Source organism: Punctularia strigosozonata (genome assembly GCF_000264995.1).
Source record: "Punctularia strigosozonata HHB-11173 SS5 unplaced genomic scaffold PUNSTscaffold_5, whole genome shotgun sequence".
NCBI lineage: Eukaryota > Fungi > Basidiomycota > Agaricomycetes > Corticiales > Punctulariaceae > Punctularia > Punctularia strigosozonata.
The window spans coordinates 906,130-920,939 of NW_006767437.1; the positions used below are offsets into that span (position 1 = coordinate 906,130).

The 14,810-nt window shown below is 56.1% G+C and overlaps 6 protein-coding genes across 6 annotated transcripts; 4 read left to right on the forward strand and 2 right to left on the reverse strand.

Annotated features, from left to right (window-relative positions):
* Positions 1-175: 175 nt before the first annotated feature.
* PUNSTDRAFT_26896 (kinase-like protein) lies at positions 176-917 on the reverse strand (the record flags this gene model as incomplete). Its single annotated transcript, XM_007382890.1, has 4 exons — positions 176-313; positions 368-565; positions 621-689; positions 738-917. Coding segments are annotated over 4 exons (585 nt in total), but the record flags the coding sequence as incomplete, so codon positions are not given.
* Positions 918-2,779: 1,862 nt separating this feature from the next.
* PUNSTDRAFT_43988 (6-phosphofructokinase) lies at positions 2,780-5,819 on the forward strand (the record flags this gene model as incomplete). Its single annotated transcript, XM_007382891.1, has 11 exons — positions 2,780-2,865; positions 2,943-3,201; positions 3,274-3,463; positions 3,526-3,848; positions 3,919-4,107; positions 4,163-4,288; positions 4,344-4,484; positions 4,541-4,563; positions 4,615-5,155; positions 5,206-5,336; positions 5,390-5,819. 11 exons carry the CDS (start codon positions 2,780-2,782, stop codon positions 5,817-5,819), a joined length of 2,439 nt encoding a protein of 812 aa, XP_007382953.1.
* A 263-nt stretch (positions 5,820-6,082) lies between these two features.
* PUNSTDRAFT_43989 (uncharacterized protein) lies at positions 6,083-7,553 on the forward strand (the record flags this gene model as incomplete). The annotated part of the gene is made up of 5 exons (XM_007382892.1): positions 6,083-6,188; positions 6,242-6,306; positions 6,365-6,388; positions 6,469-7,463; positions 7,526-7,553. The coding sequence occupies 5 exons, from the start codon at positions 6,083-6,085 to the stop codon at positions 7,551-7,553; spliced, it is 1,218 nt and encodes a 405-aa protein (XP_007382954.1).
* A 1,151-nt stretch (positions 7,554-8,704) lies between these two features.
* Positions 8,705-10,592, reverse strand: PUNSTDRAFT_133463 (uncharacterized protein; the record flags this gene model as incomplete). Its single annotated transcript, XM_007382893.1, has 18 exons — positions 8,705-8,773; positions 8,835-8,995; positions 9,057-9,079; positions 9,155-9,189; positions 9,240-9,267; positions 9,325-9,384; positions 9,437-9,537; positions 9,593-9,638; positions 9,690-9,705; positions 9,754-9,765; positions 9,826-9,850; positions 9,900-9,934; positions 9,984-10,009; positions 10,065-10,090; positions 10,146-10,163; positions 10,220-10,229; positions 10,276-10,388; positions 10,440-10,592. The coding sequence occupies 18 exons, from the start codon at positions 10,590-10,592 to the stop codon at positions 8,705-8,707; spliced, it is 957 nt and encodes a 318-aa protein (XP_007382955.1).
* Positions 10,593-11,559: 967 nt separating this feature from the next.
* PUNSTDRAFT_133464 (WLM-domain-containing protein) lies at positions 11,560-13,113 on the forward strand (the record flags this gene model as incomplete). The annotated part of the gene is made up of 7 exons (XM_007382894.1): positions 11,560-11,739; positions 11,813-11,867; positions 11,926-11,996; positions 12,076-12,270; positions 12,322-12,539; positions 12,594-12,838; positions 12,953-13,113. The coding sequence occupies 7 exons, from the start codon at positions 11,560-11,562 to the stop codon at positions 13,111-13,113; spliced, it is 1,125 nt and encodes a 374-aa protein (XP_007382956.1).
* Positions 13,114-13,618: 505 nt separating this feature from the next.
* On the forward strand, positions 13,619-14,354 carry PUNSTDRAFT_133465 (uncharacterized protein; the record flags this gene model as incomplete). Its single annotated transcript, XM_007382895.1, has 2 exons — positions 13,619-13,811; positions 13,879-14,354. The coding sequence occupies 2 exons, from the start codon at positions 13,619-13,621 to the stop codon at positions 14,352-14,354; spliced, it is 669 nt and encodes a 222-aa protein (XP_007382957.1).
* Between the last annotated feature and the right edge of the window lie 456 nt (positions 14,355-14,810).

Here is a 14,810-nt window from a genome sequence, read left to right on the forward strand (position 1 = left end):
TTACCTCCGGCTCTGGAGGTCGTCCGTACGATGGGTTGAGCCCTGAAGGTGTGTGATTATCGCTCGTCATCGGAGCAGTATCTGATACAGAAGCAATGGGGTAGGGAGAAGGTGCGACAACGTTGTGCATCTTGTTAAGCAGCCTGGCCCCGGATGGTCGCAGGCCGGCAGGGCGCCAGCACTCCTCCGCAAGTGACCGCAGGGCAGCCGAAGCTTCGCAACCCTGCGGCCATTGGGGCCTCGCCCCCGAAATGACTTTTGCAACCACGGCGAACTCCTTGAGTTCAGGCAAGGGTGGTTGTCCAGTATGTGCCTATCTCAAGAAATGGTTAATGTTGTCCAATGCGAGGATGGTGTCAGGGTTCACCTCCAGACAGGTGCATCCAAAAGCGTATATGTCACTTTGACGAGTCCGGTGAGCATCCGCCGACGTGAATAGTTCCGGCGCGCTCCATCTGTAGGACCCTGCACTCGTTGTAGCTGTTGTGGCCCTTTCCGCGAGTAAAATGGAAAGCCCGAAGTCCGCGAGTTTTGCATATCCGCTCCGATCAATGAGGACGTTGGACTGTAGGGCCATCAGGCACGACGCACAGAATGACAGACAGCTCCCTGATACTCACGCAGCGAACATCTCCGTGTACGATAGACCGTGAGTGAAGATAATCTATCGCCTGAGCAGTCTCGTAGAGCTATAAATATGTTAGAATGACAGTTCATACCTGAGAGGACTGACTGACGAGCTTATTGATGTCCCACTCCGACCTGTTACCCTGCTGAACGTATTGTAGAAGGCTCCCGTTGTGCATCCAGGGCGCAACCATGCACACAAGTGGACTGAAGTTAAACGCCTCAACACCATAGAACGGGAGAACATGAGGGTGGTCTAGGGACTGCCAGACCACAATTTCACGATAGAGCCGCTGTGTGTTCCGATGGAGAGTCAGTGACTTATATGATCCGAGACACGTTCACGTACAGGGCTGACATGGACCAAACCATTCTCCTCTTGGCGAACGCGTATTCTCTTCAAGGCAACTTCCTTGCCGAGATAAGTGCCCTTGAAGATGTCACCAAAGCCACCAGAAGCGACGGCGTCTCGGGATTGGAGGTGAACACCGTGGATAAAAAGGTTGGACGGGAGACGGTGGAACTGTATGAGGGCCCGTACGAGAATACGAGAGAGGCTTTTGCGAAAGGTATCGTCGTGTCCTCCGAGATCCGCTTCGGTCAGTGTCTGCATTTGAACACGACGAATAAGGAGATGCGGGCTGGAGTCCAGACGACACTGCGTACCCTCTGTAGGATGTCCACGAAGCTTCCAACATCTGACGCCTCAATCCAAAGGATATTCGGTGGGTCAGATAGCCGGTGTTTGATCGGCAACTGAAGTCTTGAGAGTGTACATCCATCATCTTCGCCCAGAGCTTGATGGACAGTACAGGTCAGCGGCGAGCTCTACATAACTGGTGATGACATACTGAACTCAACAAGATCCTCTTGTACAAACGAGACCGGTGCATCCAATGATAATCGCGCCGCGTCGGCTGGCCGCGCCCCGCGGAAAAATCCTAACAGTTTCCGTGGTTTCGACGAAGGCATGCAGCGTCACGAAGAAACACCGCGCTGAGTGCTCTCTCGCGAGGCAAAAGACGACTAACGGTGGGTGGGCGCCAGTTCGGCGAACCGTGCATGCTGTATTGATTTGACAATGCTGGGAGGAGACCGCTGAGTCAGAACAAGCTGCTCGCCATTAGGGTCGGTTGCGTACAAGGGGACGCATTTCCTCGAATCATCATGAAGGCGCTATACATATAGTCGTTTCCTGTCGAGCTCCTGGATGTCATCTTTGACTATGCGTGCTTGGATGCTGGTAGCACCGGCCGGACGTTATCCAGCGTCTCGTAAGGTCGTGCACGCAGCGTCGGCGGGCAACAAATATATAACGGTATCGTTCGGAAGCTCATCGCGTTCCCCGACCAGTTTCTGCCCTCCCCATTTCATCCCCCACGCATTGCGCTCAGGAGTCACTACATCGCTATGATCCTCAGGATGAAGCCAAGCTCTGAACCAACCGCCACCAACGATATCCACATAGAACACGTTCTCATTTCAGCAAGTGTTGGCTGTCCCGCCGGCGCCTGACTACACGTCGTTCTTGGACATGTCGCGTTCACGCTGTTTGGCCGATATGCAGGGAATCGAGCGTGCTTGCCTACCGATGAAAGAATTTGGAGGTGGCGCATTAGATTCGGGGGTCTTACTTGGAGTAGATCATTCTTCGTCGGCTGCATTCCTAATTCGTTCATCATAGTATTTGTGGTATGGACCATGTATTATGTTGAAGTGCGTTTGAGACGAAGCTCGTGATGATCAGCCAATAAGTACGCTGTTCAATTCTGTGGACGTTGTCGTCGACGGCTCGATCTAACCGGGCCGGGACCACCCACGGCAGTGCCCGTAGGTACCCGTGTGCACTCTTCCAGTAATTCCCGATATTTTTGTTCGACTGTGTACCCGCTGAAACACCTGGATCGTTCCAGAGCACCCGCTATGCGCTGCACCAAGCTCCGTGTAGACCGCCTCGTCCGTCCACCACTCCGTGCTTATGGGCCGCAGTCGCCATGGCCTTTCGGCCGCACGCACGTGGGGGGATGCGGACCATCCCGCGATGGCATTTGAGCTTTATATCGCCGCCCGCACCTCGCTTGATCTCCAGCATATCTGTATACTAGACACGTAACAATTCCTTCTCGATCTCCAAGATATCGGGCTCGGCGCTATGAAGCTCGCTGTGCTCACATCGGGAGGCGACAGCGCCGGTATGAACGCCGCCGTGCGTGCGGTGGTCAAGGCCGGCATCCTCAAGTGCGTCGATAATCTCGGCGCGATTGCCATTCCAGCTGTCTTCAACAGACGTGGACTGATCCGTGCTTTGATCGTAGAGGCTGCGAGACGTGGATCGTGCGGGAGGGCTACGAGGGCCTCGTCAGGGGCAACGAGGCTGCTGAGGGCGACACCGAGCCTCCTCCGGCGGCGTGCGATAACGTGCCCGTCGCGGATCCGGGCTTTGTACAAAATCTGCGTTTCGGAGATGGTGCGCTCTTACGAGACGGTACCGGTGATCTTCCTGGGAGGAGGACGCTAAAGGGACGTTACATCGTGAGGGCTGGGTGGGATGATGTTAGGGGCTGGTTTACGGAGGTGCGTTCAACAGTCTGATGCCTTAGCATGTGGACGGGACTCATTATATGCGCATTTTTCTGTCTTCTTTAGGGTGGAACGTTAATTGGGACGGCGAGGTCGAAGGCTTTCAGGACGGAGGAAGGACGGTTGCAGGCTGCGTTCAACATGATCAAGGAGGGCATTGACGCCCTCGTCGTCTGTGGGGGCGATGGTTCCCTCACGGGCGCAGACGTGTTTCGTTCCGAATGGCCCTCGCTCGTCAAAAAACTCCGCGAAGCAGGTTCGTCTCAACGTGCATCCACTCATCTCCCGCCCTGGTCTGCTCACATACGTTCTCTTCAGGCAAAATCAACGACCATCAGGTCGCTGCCCACGGACACCTGAAGATCGCCGGACTGGTGGGGTCGATCGACAACGACATGTCGCTCACGGATCTCACGATCGGCGCGCCGACGGCGCTGCAGCGCATCTGCGAGTCGATCGACAACATCAACTCGACCGCCTTCTCCCATTCGCGCGCGTTCGTGATCGAGGTCATGGGCCGCCACTGCGGCTGGCTGGCGCTCATGGCCGGCGTCGCCTGCGGCGCCGACTTCTTGTTCATCCCGGAGGACCCGCCGAGCGCGCAGATCTGGCAGGACGAGCTGTGCAAGAAGGTCAAACAGGTGAGCAGGGCTTCCTTCCGGATCCCCCACGATGAGATGGGCGGATGCTGACGCTACCCGATGTTGACAGCATAGGAGCGTGGGCAAACGCAAGACGATCGTCATCGTTGCGGAGGGCGCGATTGACGACGAGTTGAACCCCATCCAGGCCGAGGCTGTGAAGAACGTCCTCGCGGATAAGCTCGGTCTCGACACCCGCGTCACCACCCTGGGTCACACCCAGCGAGGTGGGAGGCCGGTTGCGCTTGACCGCATCTCGGTTCGTTTTCCTGGAGGGCATCATTATGCGTGATGGCTCATCGCACTGATCACAGCCCACACTGCAAGGCATGGAGGCGGTGGAAGCACTTCTCGAGGCAACGCCGACGACGCCCTCGTACATGATCGGCATGCATGAAAACAAGGTCGTTCGCGTGCCTCTCATGGAAGCTGTGGCAATCGTACGTCCCGCGACCGTATGAACAGTACTGGGACAGACTGAGCGTCTATGCGCAGACAACGTCCGTGTCGGACGCGATCACGGCCAAAGACTTCAAGAAAGCGATGTCGCTAAGAGACCCCGAGTTTATAGAAAGTCTCGACGCCTTTTTCGAGACATCAAGATGGGATCCGCACGCCCGATCGGCGAAAGAAAAGGTATGTTTGCGCGTTAATAAGTCAGGGAATCGGTACTCACTGATCCGCCGGTCCAGTGGATGCGAGTTGGGATCATGCAGTATGTTTCCTCACCTCGTCTGTTGCTGCGGTATTGACCAACGTTTCCTAGCGTCGGCGCCCCGGCAGGCGGCATGAACGCCGCAACGCGCGCTATGGTCCGGTATTGCATCCGACACGGGCACACGCCGCTGCTGATCCACAACGGGTTCCGGGGCTTGCTGGACGACGACGTCTTCGAGCCGTCCTGGCTCGGCGTCGATAACTGGGCGACGCGCGGCGGGTCCGAGCTGGGCACGAACCGGGAGCAGCCCGACGTCGACCTCGGCGCGGTCGCGTGCAAGTTCCAGGAGTACGCGTTCAGCGCGTTCGTGATGATCGGCGGCTTCGAGGCGTTCTCGTCTTTGAAGATCCTCGAGGGCGCGAGGAAGGATTACCCCGCGTTCCACGTGCCGATGGTCCACCTGCCCGCGACGATCAGCAACAACGTGCCGATGACGGAGTTTAGTCTTGGGAGCGATACGAGCTTGAACGCGCTCGTGGACGCGTGCGATGCGATCAAGCAGAGCGCGTCGGCGAGCCGGAATAGGGTGTTCGTGGTGGAGACACAGGGCGGGCAGTGCGGGTACATCGCGACGCTGGGCGCGTTGGCGGTCAGTCTGGCGTGTTACTGCGGAACGTCACCCGTACTGATTGGACGTAGACGGGCGCGACGATGGTGTACACCCCCGAGACGGGCATCAACCTTGATATGCTCCGGCAGGACGTGAAGTACATGAAGAGGCGGTTCTCGCTCGACGAGAAGGGCAAGGCGGAAGGCCGTCTGGTGATCAAGTAAGCAGGTACCTTCGGTGCCGTCATTTGAAAGGGAGTCTCATTGCTCGCAGGAACGAGGCGTCGTCGAACGTGTACAACACGGAGGTGATCACCAAGATGTTCAAAGAGGAGGGTGGCGCCCTGTTCGACTCGCGCTCGGCGTCGCTCGGGCACACGCTGCAGGGCAACATCCCGTCGCCGATGGACCGTGCGCGGGCGGTGCGTCTTGCGCTCCGGGCCATGCGCTTCCTGGAGGAGCACCACGAGACGCTGCGCGGCGTGCCGTTCAAGGCGCGCCAGGCGGCGCCCGAGTCCGCGGCGGTTATCGTTGTTCAGGGCACGGGCGTCAGGTGGGTGACGGTCGAAGAGATGACGGAGCATGCGGACATGAAGAAAAGGAGGGGGAAGACGAGCTGGTGGAGCTCGTACAAGGATCTCGTCGACATGCTCGTTGCGCGGAAACAGATCATCGGAGAGCCTAAACCCGATAGAACGCTGTAGAGGGTGAACAACGAAAGAAATGCCCGAATGTACTGTACGTATACAAGAGATAGTCTTGTCGCTCACAAGAGAACAACGAACTCCTTGCTTTTCCTTGCCGACCGACCTTGTACTCGCGGATCTGCGGGGAACAAGGGGAGGAACCCGATGTTCGCACGGTCCGGTTGAACGAGCGTCGGGATGTCACGTGACGATAGACGCACCTTTTCGTCGTTTGCGTGTCACGTCCGCCATCAACGCGAGCCCACTTCTCCCCGCCCTCGATGTCCGGCACACCATCTACTCAACGCTTCACCCACGTCCAGGCCCGGACACAAATGCCGCGGCCACCGCTGCCCATCCACAAGGCTAACCGCACACTGCTAACCCGTACGTTAACAGAACATGTCTTGCGCGACCCTCTATCTGACCCTAATTCACAGTCGATCATAACAACCTACCACCGGTCAAATTCCAGAAGATAAAGCGGCCGGAGCGCGAGGTTCTCGTGCGTATATCGCGTCGCTCGACCAGCAGACTTCCCCTCTGATCATATCGCACCGCAGGTCGGCCGCATGAAGATCCCCACCGTACGTTGTCCCTCCTCCTTTGCTCACCTTGCCCCGCGCCCCCGCTTCCTTCCGTCGACCACTGAGCCCTCCTCTCGTAGCCGAACAGTCACGCTTTTATCCTCCGACGCTACGACACGGGTGCGATCAGCATCACCACCATGTTCCGCGCCGCCTTCCCGACCGCGAGCGACGAGGAAGAGAAGGCGGAGATGGCATGGATCAAGGCCAACTACGATACCGCGGGCGCGAACGGCGGCGGCGCTAGCGCGATAAACGAGCCTCGCGTCCGTTTCGCCGGAACGTGGGCAAGCGCGGACGTCGCGATGACGATCGCGGGCTCGTATGCGATCGACCGCATCGTCGAGCACCTCGCGCGCGCGCACCCGTCGCCGGACGTCGCGTACCGCAGCGCGCCGAAGAGCGGCGGCGGCGAGCAGGTGACGCAGCTGCCGACGCCGCAGCTGTCGAAGAGCGACGTCGTGGCGCAGCCGCCGCCCGCGAAGCGGCGCAAGGAGGCGAGCTCGCCCGTGCGCCCCGCTGCCGCCGAGCCCGCGACGCCCGCCGCGAAACCGCCTTCTCGTCGGAGCACGCGCCTGTCGCGCTCGCCGGCGCCGGCCACGCTCCAGACCCCGCAGGCCACGCCCAGCTCGCGCCTGCCCCGTCGACGAGCGCAGCGCGAAGAGCCGCGTTCCGACCAGACCGACAACACGCTTGTAGACGACGAGGCCGCGCAGACCGACGCGCTGGTCAAGCCCACGATGCTGGAGGATATTCAGGAGCAGCGTGAGCTCATCGAAGATCTTATGGCGCAACGTCAGGCCGAGCAGGAAGCCGCTGCCGCTGCTGAGGAGGAGAAAGGGGTGGCGGAGGAAGAGGATGAGCCGAGTGAGCCAGCGCAGGGGACGAAGCGGGCACGCGAGGAGGAGGACCAGCCGCTGCAGTTTAACTTTAAGGAACCCGCGGAGCAAACGGAGGAGGTCACCGAGCGCGCGATCGTGACGAACCGGCGGGTGGGCCGGCTCGCGCAGATGAGCCCACGGAATAAACAGGTCGCGTGGGGCGCGCTCGCGTTCGCCGCCGGGCTTGGTGCTGTGTATGTGGTCCCCGTCTTTGGACGCTGGTGCGATGTTGACTGACCTTCTTTCCCTCTTGCAGATCCTTCTTGCCCAACTTTTTCTTCTAATACTCGATCATATGTTCATCTTACGCGCTGCTGTTTGCACGACGTAACATTCATGACCGCATATTTACTGTTCTGCCCCCCAAAGATGCACCCCCACGCCCTCACGCCCATACGTACACTTTATCTGCCCGCGGGCGCCTTGTTTTGTTATATATCCCTGTCTGTCCCTACTATAGTCATTGCAGTGTTTATTATCGAAGACGCACGTTTGTGCGCGTGTACTGTTACACATAACCTTGATCAACTGCTGAACAACGCCGCCATGGGGAAGTCAGGCCAAGCCCCGCAGTCGCGCTGTTGCTTCGTAACTGGATGACTTCCCGTAAGATCTGGAGCGACAGAAACACAGAATGAACAGTTCAAACCCCGATCTGTGGGTTATGCTGTACGTTTATGCCCCCGTACGGTGTGGGGCCGAAATAGACATCATAAACGCGGAGGTCCGTTGAGAAGGGCTGAGCAGCGAATGAGGAAGAAAGAAGGTCACGTGTATGACAAATTCCTGTCTGTAAACGGTCATTTTGGTCTGGAAGGGGGGGTCGACCCCCCCTTCCAGATAAAAGGTCTGTACGAGCGACTTGTAAACCGATAACTTGGCTCGTTGATGCCGATTTTTCGGCATCGCTCGCTTAGTGGATTTGTAAGCGAAATCTATTCTATTCGGCCTTACAGATCCTTACGGGAAGTCACCCACTCAAGAGGTTCACATACAGACCCCTGATGGCCGGCACGTTGGACTAGCAAGTGCGTTCTTCGTTCGCCACTACAATGTCGCTGATTTCCTTCGATCCAGTCCCACTTCTGCTGTCGAGGACTCGCGTGTGAGCTTACTCGTTGCACCTGGCGGACGACCATTCCGCTTTATCGCCATCCCTGCAACTGGTGTTCCCAAGGGTATCTCGTGCGCCATCGGGTGCCTCATATGCTCGGTATGGTACCTGGGGAACACTATGCATACTGAGGACTCCGAGACCGTGTCTCACTGCCTGCTTAATGCCGAAACGGATCATCGTTGAAAGGAGCTATTTGCATGCAATGTGAAGCCGAGCTCAGATCATTGCGCAGAATCTGAGTACACGCTACTCGAAGAGCCAATCACCACATAAATGCGAAGCGAATCTTACCAGATCCCGACATGCTTAGGAGTACGTTCAGCTTTCCAGACCGCTGCTCTGACTTTCTGAGTCGTACGTTCCTCTCACGAACGCGATTGGTGTCACCTGACGAAGACGAGATTGAGTTACAGGAGCAGGCTGATGGGCTTCTCCGTCTGCGATTTACCACTTGTCCGGCGTCAGCGAGTCTGAGCCCCGCCTCGGCTTGTCCTACTCCCTCCTTCGATCCCTTTCTCTTCGAGCTGAAAGGCACGGTGAAGTAATCTTCCGGGGTGTGCCGAAGACCGCTTCGCGCGTTCAGGCCGGCGAGTAGAGCGTTGAAGAAAACTGAATTTGTGATACGACGATCAGATAATCTGTAAGGGTTTTGGCAATGCGCAGAACTCACGCTTGCTCAAGATCATGTAGAAACTACGGGAGTGAACGCGGCAAGCCGGAGCGTCAGGACTGTAGATTAATGACACGATCGGACACAGTGCTACGCACACCATGAAGATAAAGGTGTCCCGTATCACTGAATACTAGAGTTGTGTCAGTCTCCGGGACAGATGTGCGGTTGGAATGTGCGAACACATATAACAGCCGCTACAGCGCACAGGCTGTTGACTAAACGTAAGCGATCCAGTAGATTGCCTTCGCAAAGTCAATCGTCATACCTTGTCAAGACCCCAGTGCTGATACCGTACATGATCAGCTTCGTTATGATTCCGTCAGAACTGGAGAGAACGTTAGACATTGAACGCGGTTGGAGACGAAGGCTTTAGATACGTTTGTAAACCAGTTTTTCTCCGATAGAGTAGGGTGCACATAGCTACCGCGAGTATTATATCGGCTGCTGCACCAGCTGAAAGGCTCGTATTGAATGTCCACTGAAATTGAAGCTGTAGTTAGTACGTAGCCCACAGAACGATGAACTCAACGAACGGTGATCGTACGATCCCAAACGTTCAACACAGAAGGTATGGTGAAACTAATCATGCTTCAATGCATCGTAGACACTTTAGATACGCCCGGAGCTTACCCATCGACGACGAACTCTGCGCTTACTTATCAGTCTCGCGCTGAGTGAGGTAGGATAAACGTACTGATCCCAGTTCCTGATAATGGTAAGCATGAGTCGGCTGTCTTCACGCAATTTATTGGGATTGGGAACGTACCAAGGGCTAGGAAGGACGTGATTGCCTGTGAACCAGGTGAGCCTGAATTTTACGTGAACTTGTAGCAAGCATACCACAATGGCCGCCAAGAGCCAGTTGTGATTGCTAACTAGATAAGCTACGATCAGCAACGAAAAGTGTGATGCTATTGGTCTTACAACTCCATACGCGCATGCAGAAGATACTGATGAATGCCGCGTCATGAGAAGCGGAGGTCATGTAAAATTGCAGAGACACACTATCGCAGTATAAGGTCACTCGCAAGCTGAACAATCCAACTTTCAGCGCGCGTGAGCGCAAAGGAGAACGATCGGACGCACAGTAACAGGGGCTGTTGCCTTTGATGTACAATTGGTATCAGTGGCACAAAATTCTAGACAGACTATACACGTACCCAGAAGGCCCTGTGTAACTGTTAGCATTGACTCAGATAGATAATACATGGCGCACCATATAGGGGTCAGCAAGTCTAGGTAGCTGCCGAAATTCGTGATGATATCGAACCAAAGCGAGTACGCCCCCAGTGCCGTATGCACGGCAGCAAGAACCCACAAAATGGCAATCTTCCCTGATAGTAAAAAAGGTAGGCAGCATGACTCATGAAATGTACACACCAAGAACTTCAGGCATATTCCATCCTGCTTGCAATCGCGAGAGTACATGTACACTTGCACATTGGTGACACCAAATAAGGCGGAATCGAGCAGTACACCCAGATAAAATGCTCCGAGAGTGTCGGCTAGTTCAGCAGAGAAGAAGTTGGGCATATGAGACGTGAATGACGGCAATGTCCACAGAGGCAACGACCGCTGTAGCGGACTGGACCTCGAGGTGGCTTTATAGGGGGTGTGCGATGTCAACAATAACACGCATCATAACCAGTAGAGTTTGTCCATAGCCTTCAATACGGTACTTGACATTGCGCAACGTCGCCGATGAGAAACCATCCCCCGTCGTTGGCATGTGACGTGAGATCGGAATGTGCTCTTTTGGAGTTTGTGCTGCTAGTATAGCGGCGGACATCGTTGGCGAGCGCATGATCGGGGATTTCATGATGCGCAGCACGAAATCCTACCCATTGGGTGGGAGCACGGTTGTACATACCGAGGCGGCGATGCGAAACTTCGCCATAAGAGGCCCGGGTCAAAGACATGCACGTCGGGAAAGTCACCATAGAAGGCAACGAACGCACTGCCTGTTCTAAGGCGGGAGGATGTCGGCTTCCATTTGATGAGCTATATGTTCGCAGCTGTGCTCCGCAGCCTGCGATGTACGACGGTTTCAAATTTTACCGTGGTGGTTGAGATAGCGCCTCGCGCGCCTTGCATGGTTGTCGAAGCGATGTACGATAGCAAGGATAGCCCTACTGGACCTTCGAGTCCGATGAATCCGGTCACCTATGGGTGTCCACCGCGATGCAGGGGATACATCCATGTCTCGCCAAGAACGTTCATGAACGCAAGGTGAACGAGCAGGACATCAGCGCTTCGGTGAGTACTGCAACGGTGGGCATTGGGCAGGTACTGGGTGAGGAACGAGTACTGGTCTGGATTCTTGGGATGACGCTCTTGGAGTTGAGATAGATGAATGTCAAACGACAGAGAGCCTGAGCTGGCTCCAGGTCTATCGAGCAAGCGTGAGCCCAGTACGTAATACTTGTGCGTCTCGGCCTACCACCTACCTACTGCGCGCGACGTCGACGCGTCTCTCAACTGGGCTTTACTCGTGATTACCATGAGAGGCAATGGGCATGCGTCAACGTCGAACCCAACGCCTTGTATCGGTTCTACGAACCCCTTGCCCTCTACAACTTTGACCAGCGAGGATGACGCACGACGGCTCATACGAGCGCTCGTAGCGCAGGTGGAACCGGTGATGCGAGCTCACGGACTTGTCGTGAACGACTTGGCGGAGGTACGTGCCTGCATCGAGCTATTGGGACAAGATACTGTTCGTTGACGTTAGCCTCTTGTCCGGGTATGCTCAGTATGAGTATAACGATGTCTTCGCGGGAAGGAACATGAACAGCGGCGCAAGAGTGGGTATGGCCGGCTCGAGGCTTTCATGAGAACATGTCTCGCGTTGACATCAACTCCGCAGAGCTCGTCCTTCGCCGCAAAGATGGGTCGTTCTATTCGCCTTCTTGGCTTCTGTGCACTTTATGTCATCAAGTACGTCACGAACACGCTGTCGGCACCCGTGGCCAACCTTCTGACCATGGGACCATGGCATCCACGCTCTCTCTGACAGTTGGCACACAACAAGCACAAGGACCACAGTCCTGCCTTTCAAGCTTACTGGGATCGTCTGAGGAATGATGTACGCGCTCTCCAAGCCGAGGGCCACTATGGAGACGGATTTTGGTCGTCCGGGGCGCGTCTCAGTGACGCAGCCCGCATCCCAATGGATGAGGAGATGGATGCGACGGGGCTTCCCGAGTACATCGTTCGTGCTGGGATAACCCTATACCCCGGTCTACGCTAACCTCATTTACAGTGCGGAGGGGCACTCGAACGGATTCTGTCGACCCGCAAGAAGCGGCGGAAGCGAATGGAACATGGATCCGTAGCCCGTACGGGCGCGCAGACGCCTAAGCGTCGCAAAGCAGGCGCTCGCGTCACCAAAGACTTCGGCGCAGGCGGGCGGACGTTGAGTGGAGAGTTAGAGGGCGAGGGCGACAAACGTGGTGCGGGCTTTAGGAAGCAGACCCAGAGGTGAGGATGCTGCCTCGTTTGTTGCCGAGCGAATGCCGACGCGTCACTTTGCAGTAAGACAGCTAGAGAGGAGCGTGCGGCGGCCATCGAGAGGCGGTTGGTCGCCATGCAAGGCGGCGGCGCTGTGGAACCAGCGGCGCCTCCTGGAAGCTCTCAACCGTATACAGCCTGCGAGGATTCCGGGCGCGGGTCGGAAAACGAGTCTGATACGGAGACCGTCGTCGGGCGGGAAACGGACGCGGAGCGTCGACAGGCTTTACTGGAGTCCGTCTGTCGGTCAGATCCAGACGCAGACATGAGTATGCTGAAGTCCGAGCGCCTGCTCCGTTGCTGGACCACCTCAGTAAAGCAAGATACGAGGGGAAAGGGTCAAGCGGGACGAAGCGACTTGATCGCTTCTGACGCATGTTCAGGGAAGGTCAAGCCATCCAATAGTCGAAAAGTAGCAAAGGCCAGCATGGTGAAGAGCGAGGTAGCGCTCCGTAAGAAGGAAAATCTTGGGCTTGCACTCACTAATCAGCGCAAGCAAACGATTGGCGAGGTTCCGCAAGCGCAATGGGATGCCGGTTTATGATCCTGGCTTTGATTGTGGGCGTGGGTACTTAATTCTGTCTGTAGCATTGTCCCGCCCTTGCTTCTTTGTTCACAGCATCATCTGTGAATCACCCGGTATCTCCAGTCAATACGAGGCTCCGACGCAGCAATCCTGTCTTTCACATTTTCTCGACGAGGCGCGGACACCGAAGAAGGTTGGCCTTGTTTTGGGCTGCTGAGGATCACATCAGTAGTCATCTGTGAACAACTCGTACAAGTTGCACTGGGCTTCGAGTTCTCAGCTGTGGAAGCTCGCGACTCAATCTGTCTTGATCTCCGGGCCATCACTTGAAATCAACAGGCCGCGCGGGACCTGACGAGCTGTGATTGATGGCTCATAGAACTCATAAGCTATGCATTGCTATGCAGCTCTCGCGGCAACGTCAATTCCTTTCATAAATTCACGTACTTCTGGCGCACCCCACCGCTCTTGACGCACCGAGATTGTTCAGGCCTCACAACCGCTCCGCTGCGAACCGTCTCTAATGACATCGGTCATCCAGCTACTCCTTGTCTTGCTGTACTCTTCGTCGACAGCATTCTCGACGAAGAATCACACTGCACCGCTGCCACAAGACATATTCTTTATTACGCCTCCCTCCACTGTACCCCTCAACGCAGTCGCTTGCGTAGGGTGGCAAACAGCCTCAGAAGAAGACGGCAAGCCTGCCTACTTTGGTAAGCCTATAGATCTACTTCGCGATCACGATGACTCTGCGTTAACTTCGCGCTAACTTGATTGCAGGTCTCGGCACCGATTACCACTATGTCGTCCTAGGCCCTAACAATGACGTTCTGGACGAGTTGTCGCTCCTTGCCAACATGACTGTACCGCCGAAAGATGGTCCCAGCCGATGCTGGTCGCCCCCAATCGCCTACGGCAAATGCATTCCCGTCCCCCAGTCTGGGACGTATACCTTGTCCTTGAACGTGACATACCATTTGTCGTCCAACATATCACAAGTAGACCGCACCAATCCGTGCGGGTCTGACCAATTCTCCACACAAACATTCCGCGTCAACACAACCTTCGAGGCTAGCGATACCACTACCAGTGCCAGCGCGACGATTTCCGGCGTTACATCTACGGCAACGTTCCCCACCACGCCAACTGGACTAGCGAAGACCAGTCTTAGCGGGTCAAAGGGCTTCATGCAGCCGGCGGCGTGTATGGCCGCGGTTGTCTGCGGAATCATGGGTAGCTCTGCATTCCTTTGGTAGCACAGACTGTACTGGTGATATGGGGTGATTAGTAGCTTTCGTCGCAGTGATGCATAATGTACGATTTGTAGGCCTTTATTCGTTGCCCGCGATTAAAGTAGCTTCATTCATGGCTCCGTAGTTCCGTCGAGATCCCGACAGCGGAGAGCACACCACAGAATCCGACACGCCTGCAGCCCTCCAAGCTCCAAGCCGGAAACTAGGCTTACGTAAAATTGCCTGGTTCAGACAAGGAAAGGCCGAATCGGTCCGAGATTGAGTTCCGGCGCCTATGCTCCGACCGCGGCGCCGCTGCTTCCGCAAACTCATGCTCGAGCCTCCAGTGTTCTCCCCGATGTCCCGATGACCCTCCGGACGACATACCAAACCAGAGTTCCGAAGGGTCCCGATGTCGTTGAGCGAGCAATGGCGTGTCAAGTATGCTATTAACGTGGGAACGAATACAAATACGCAATA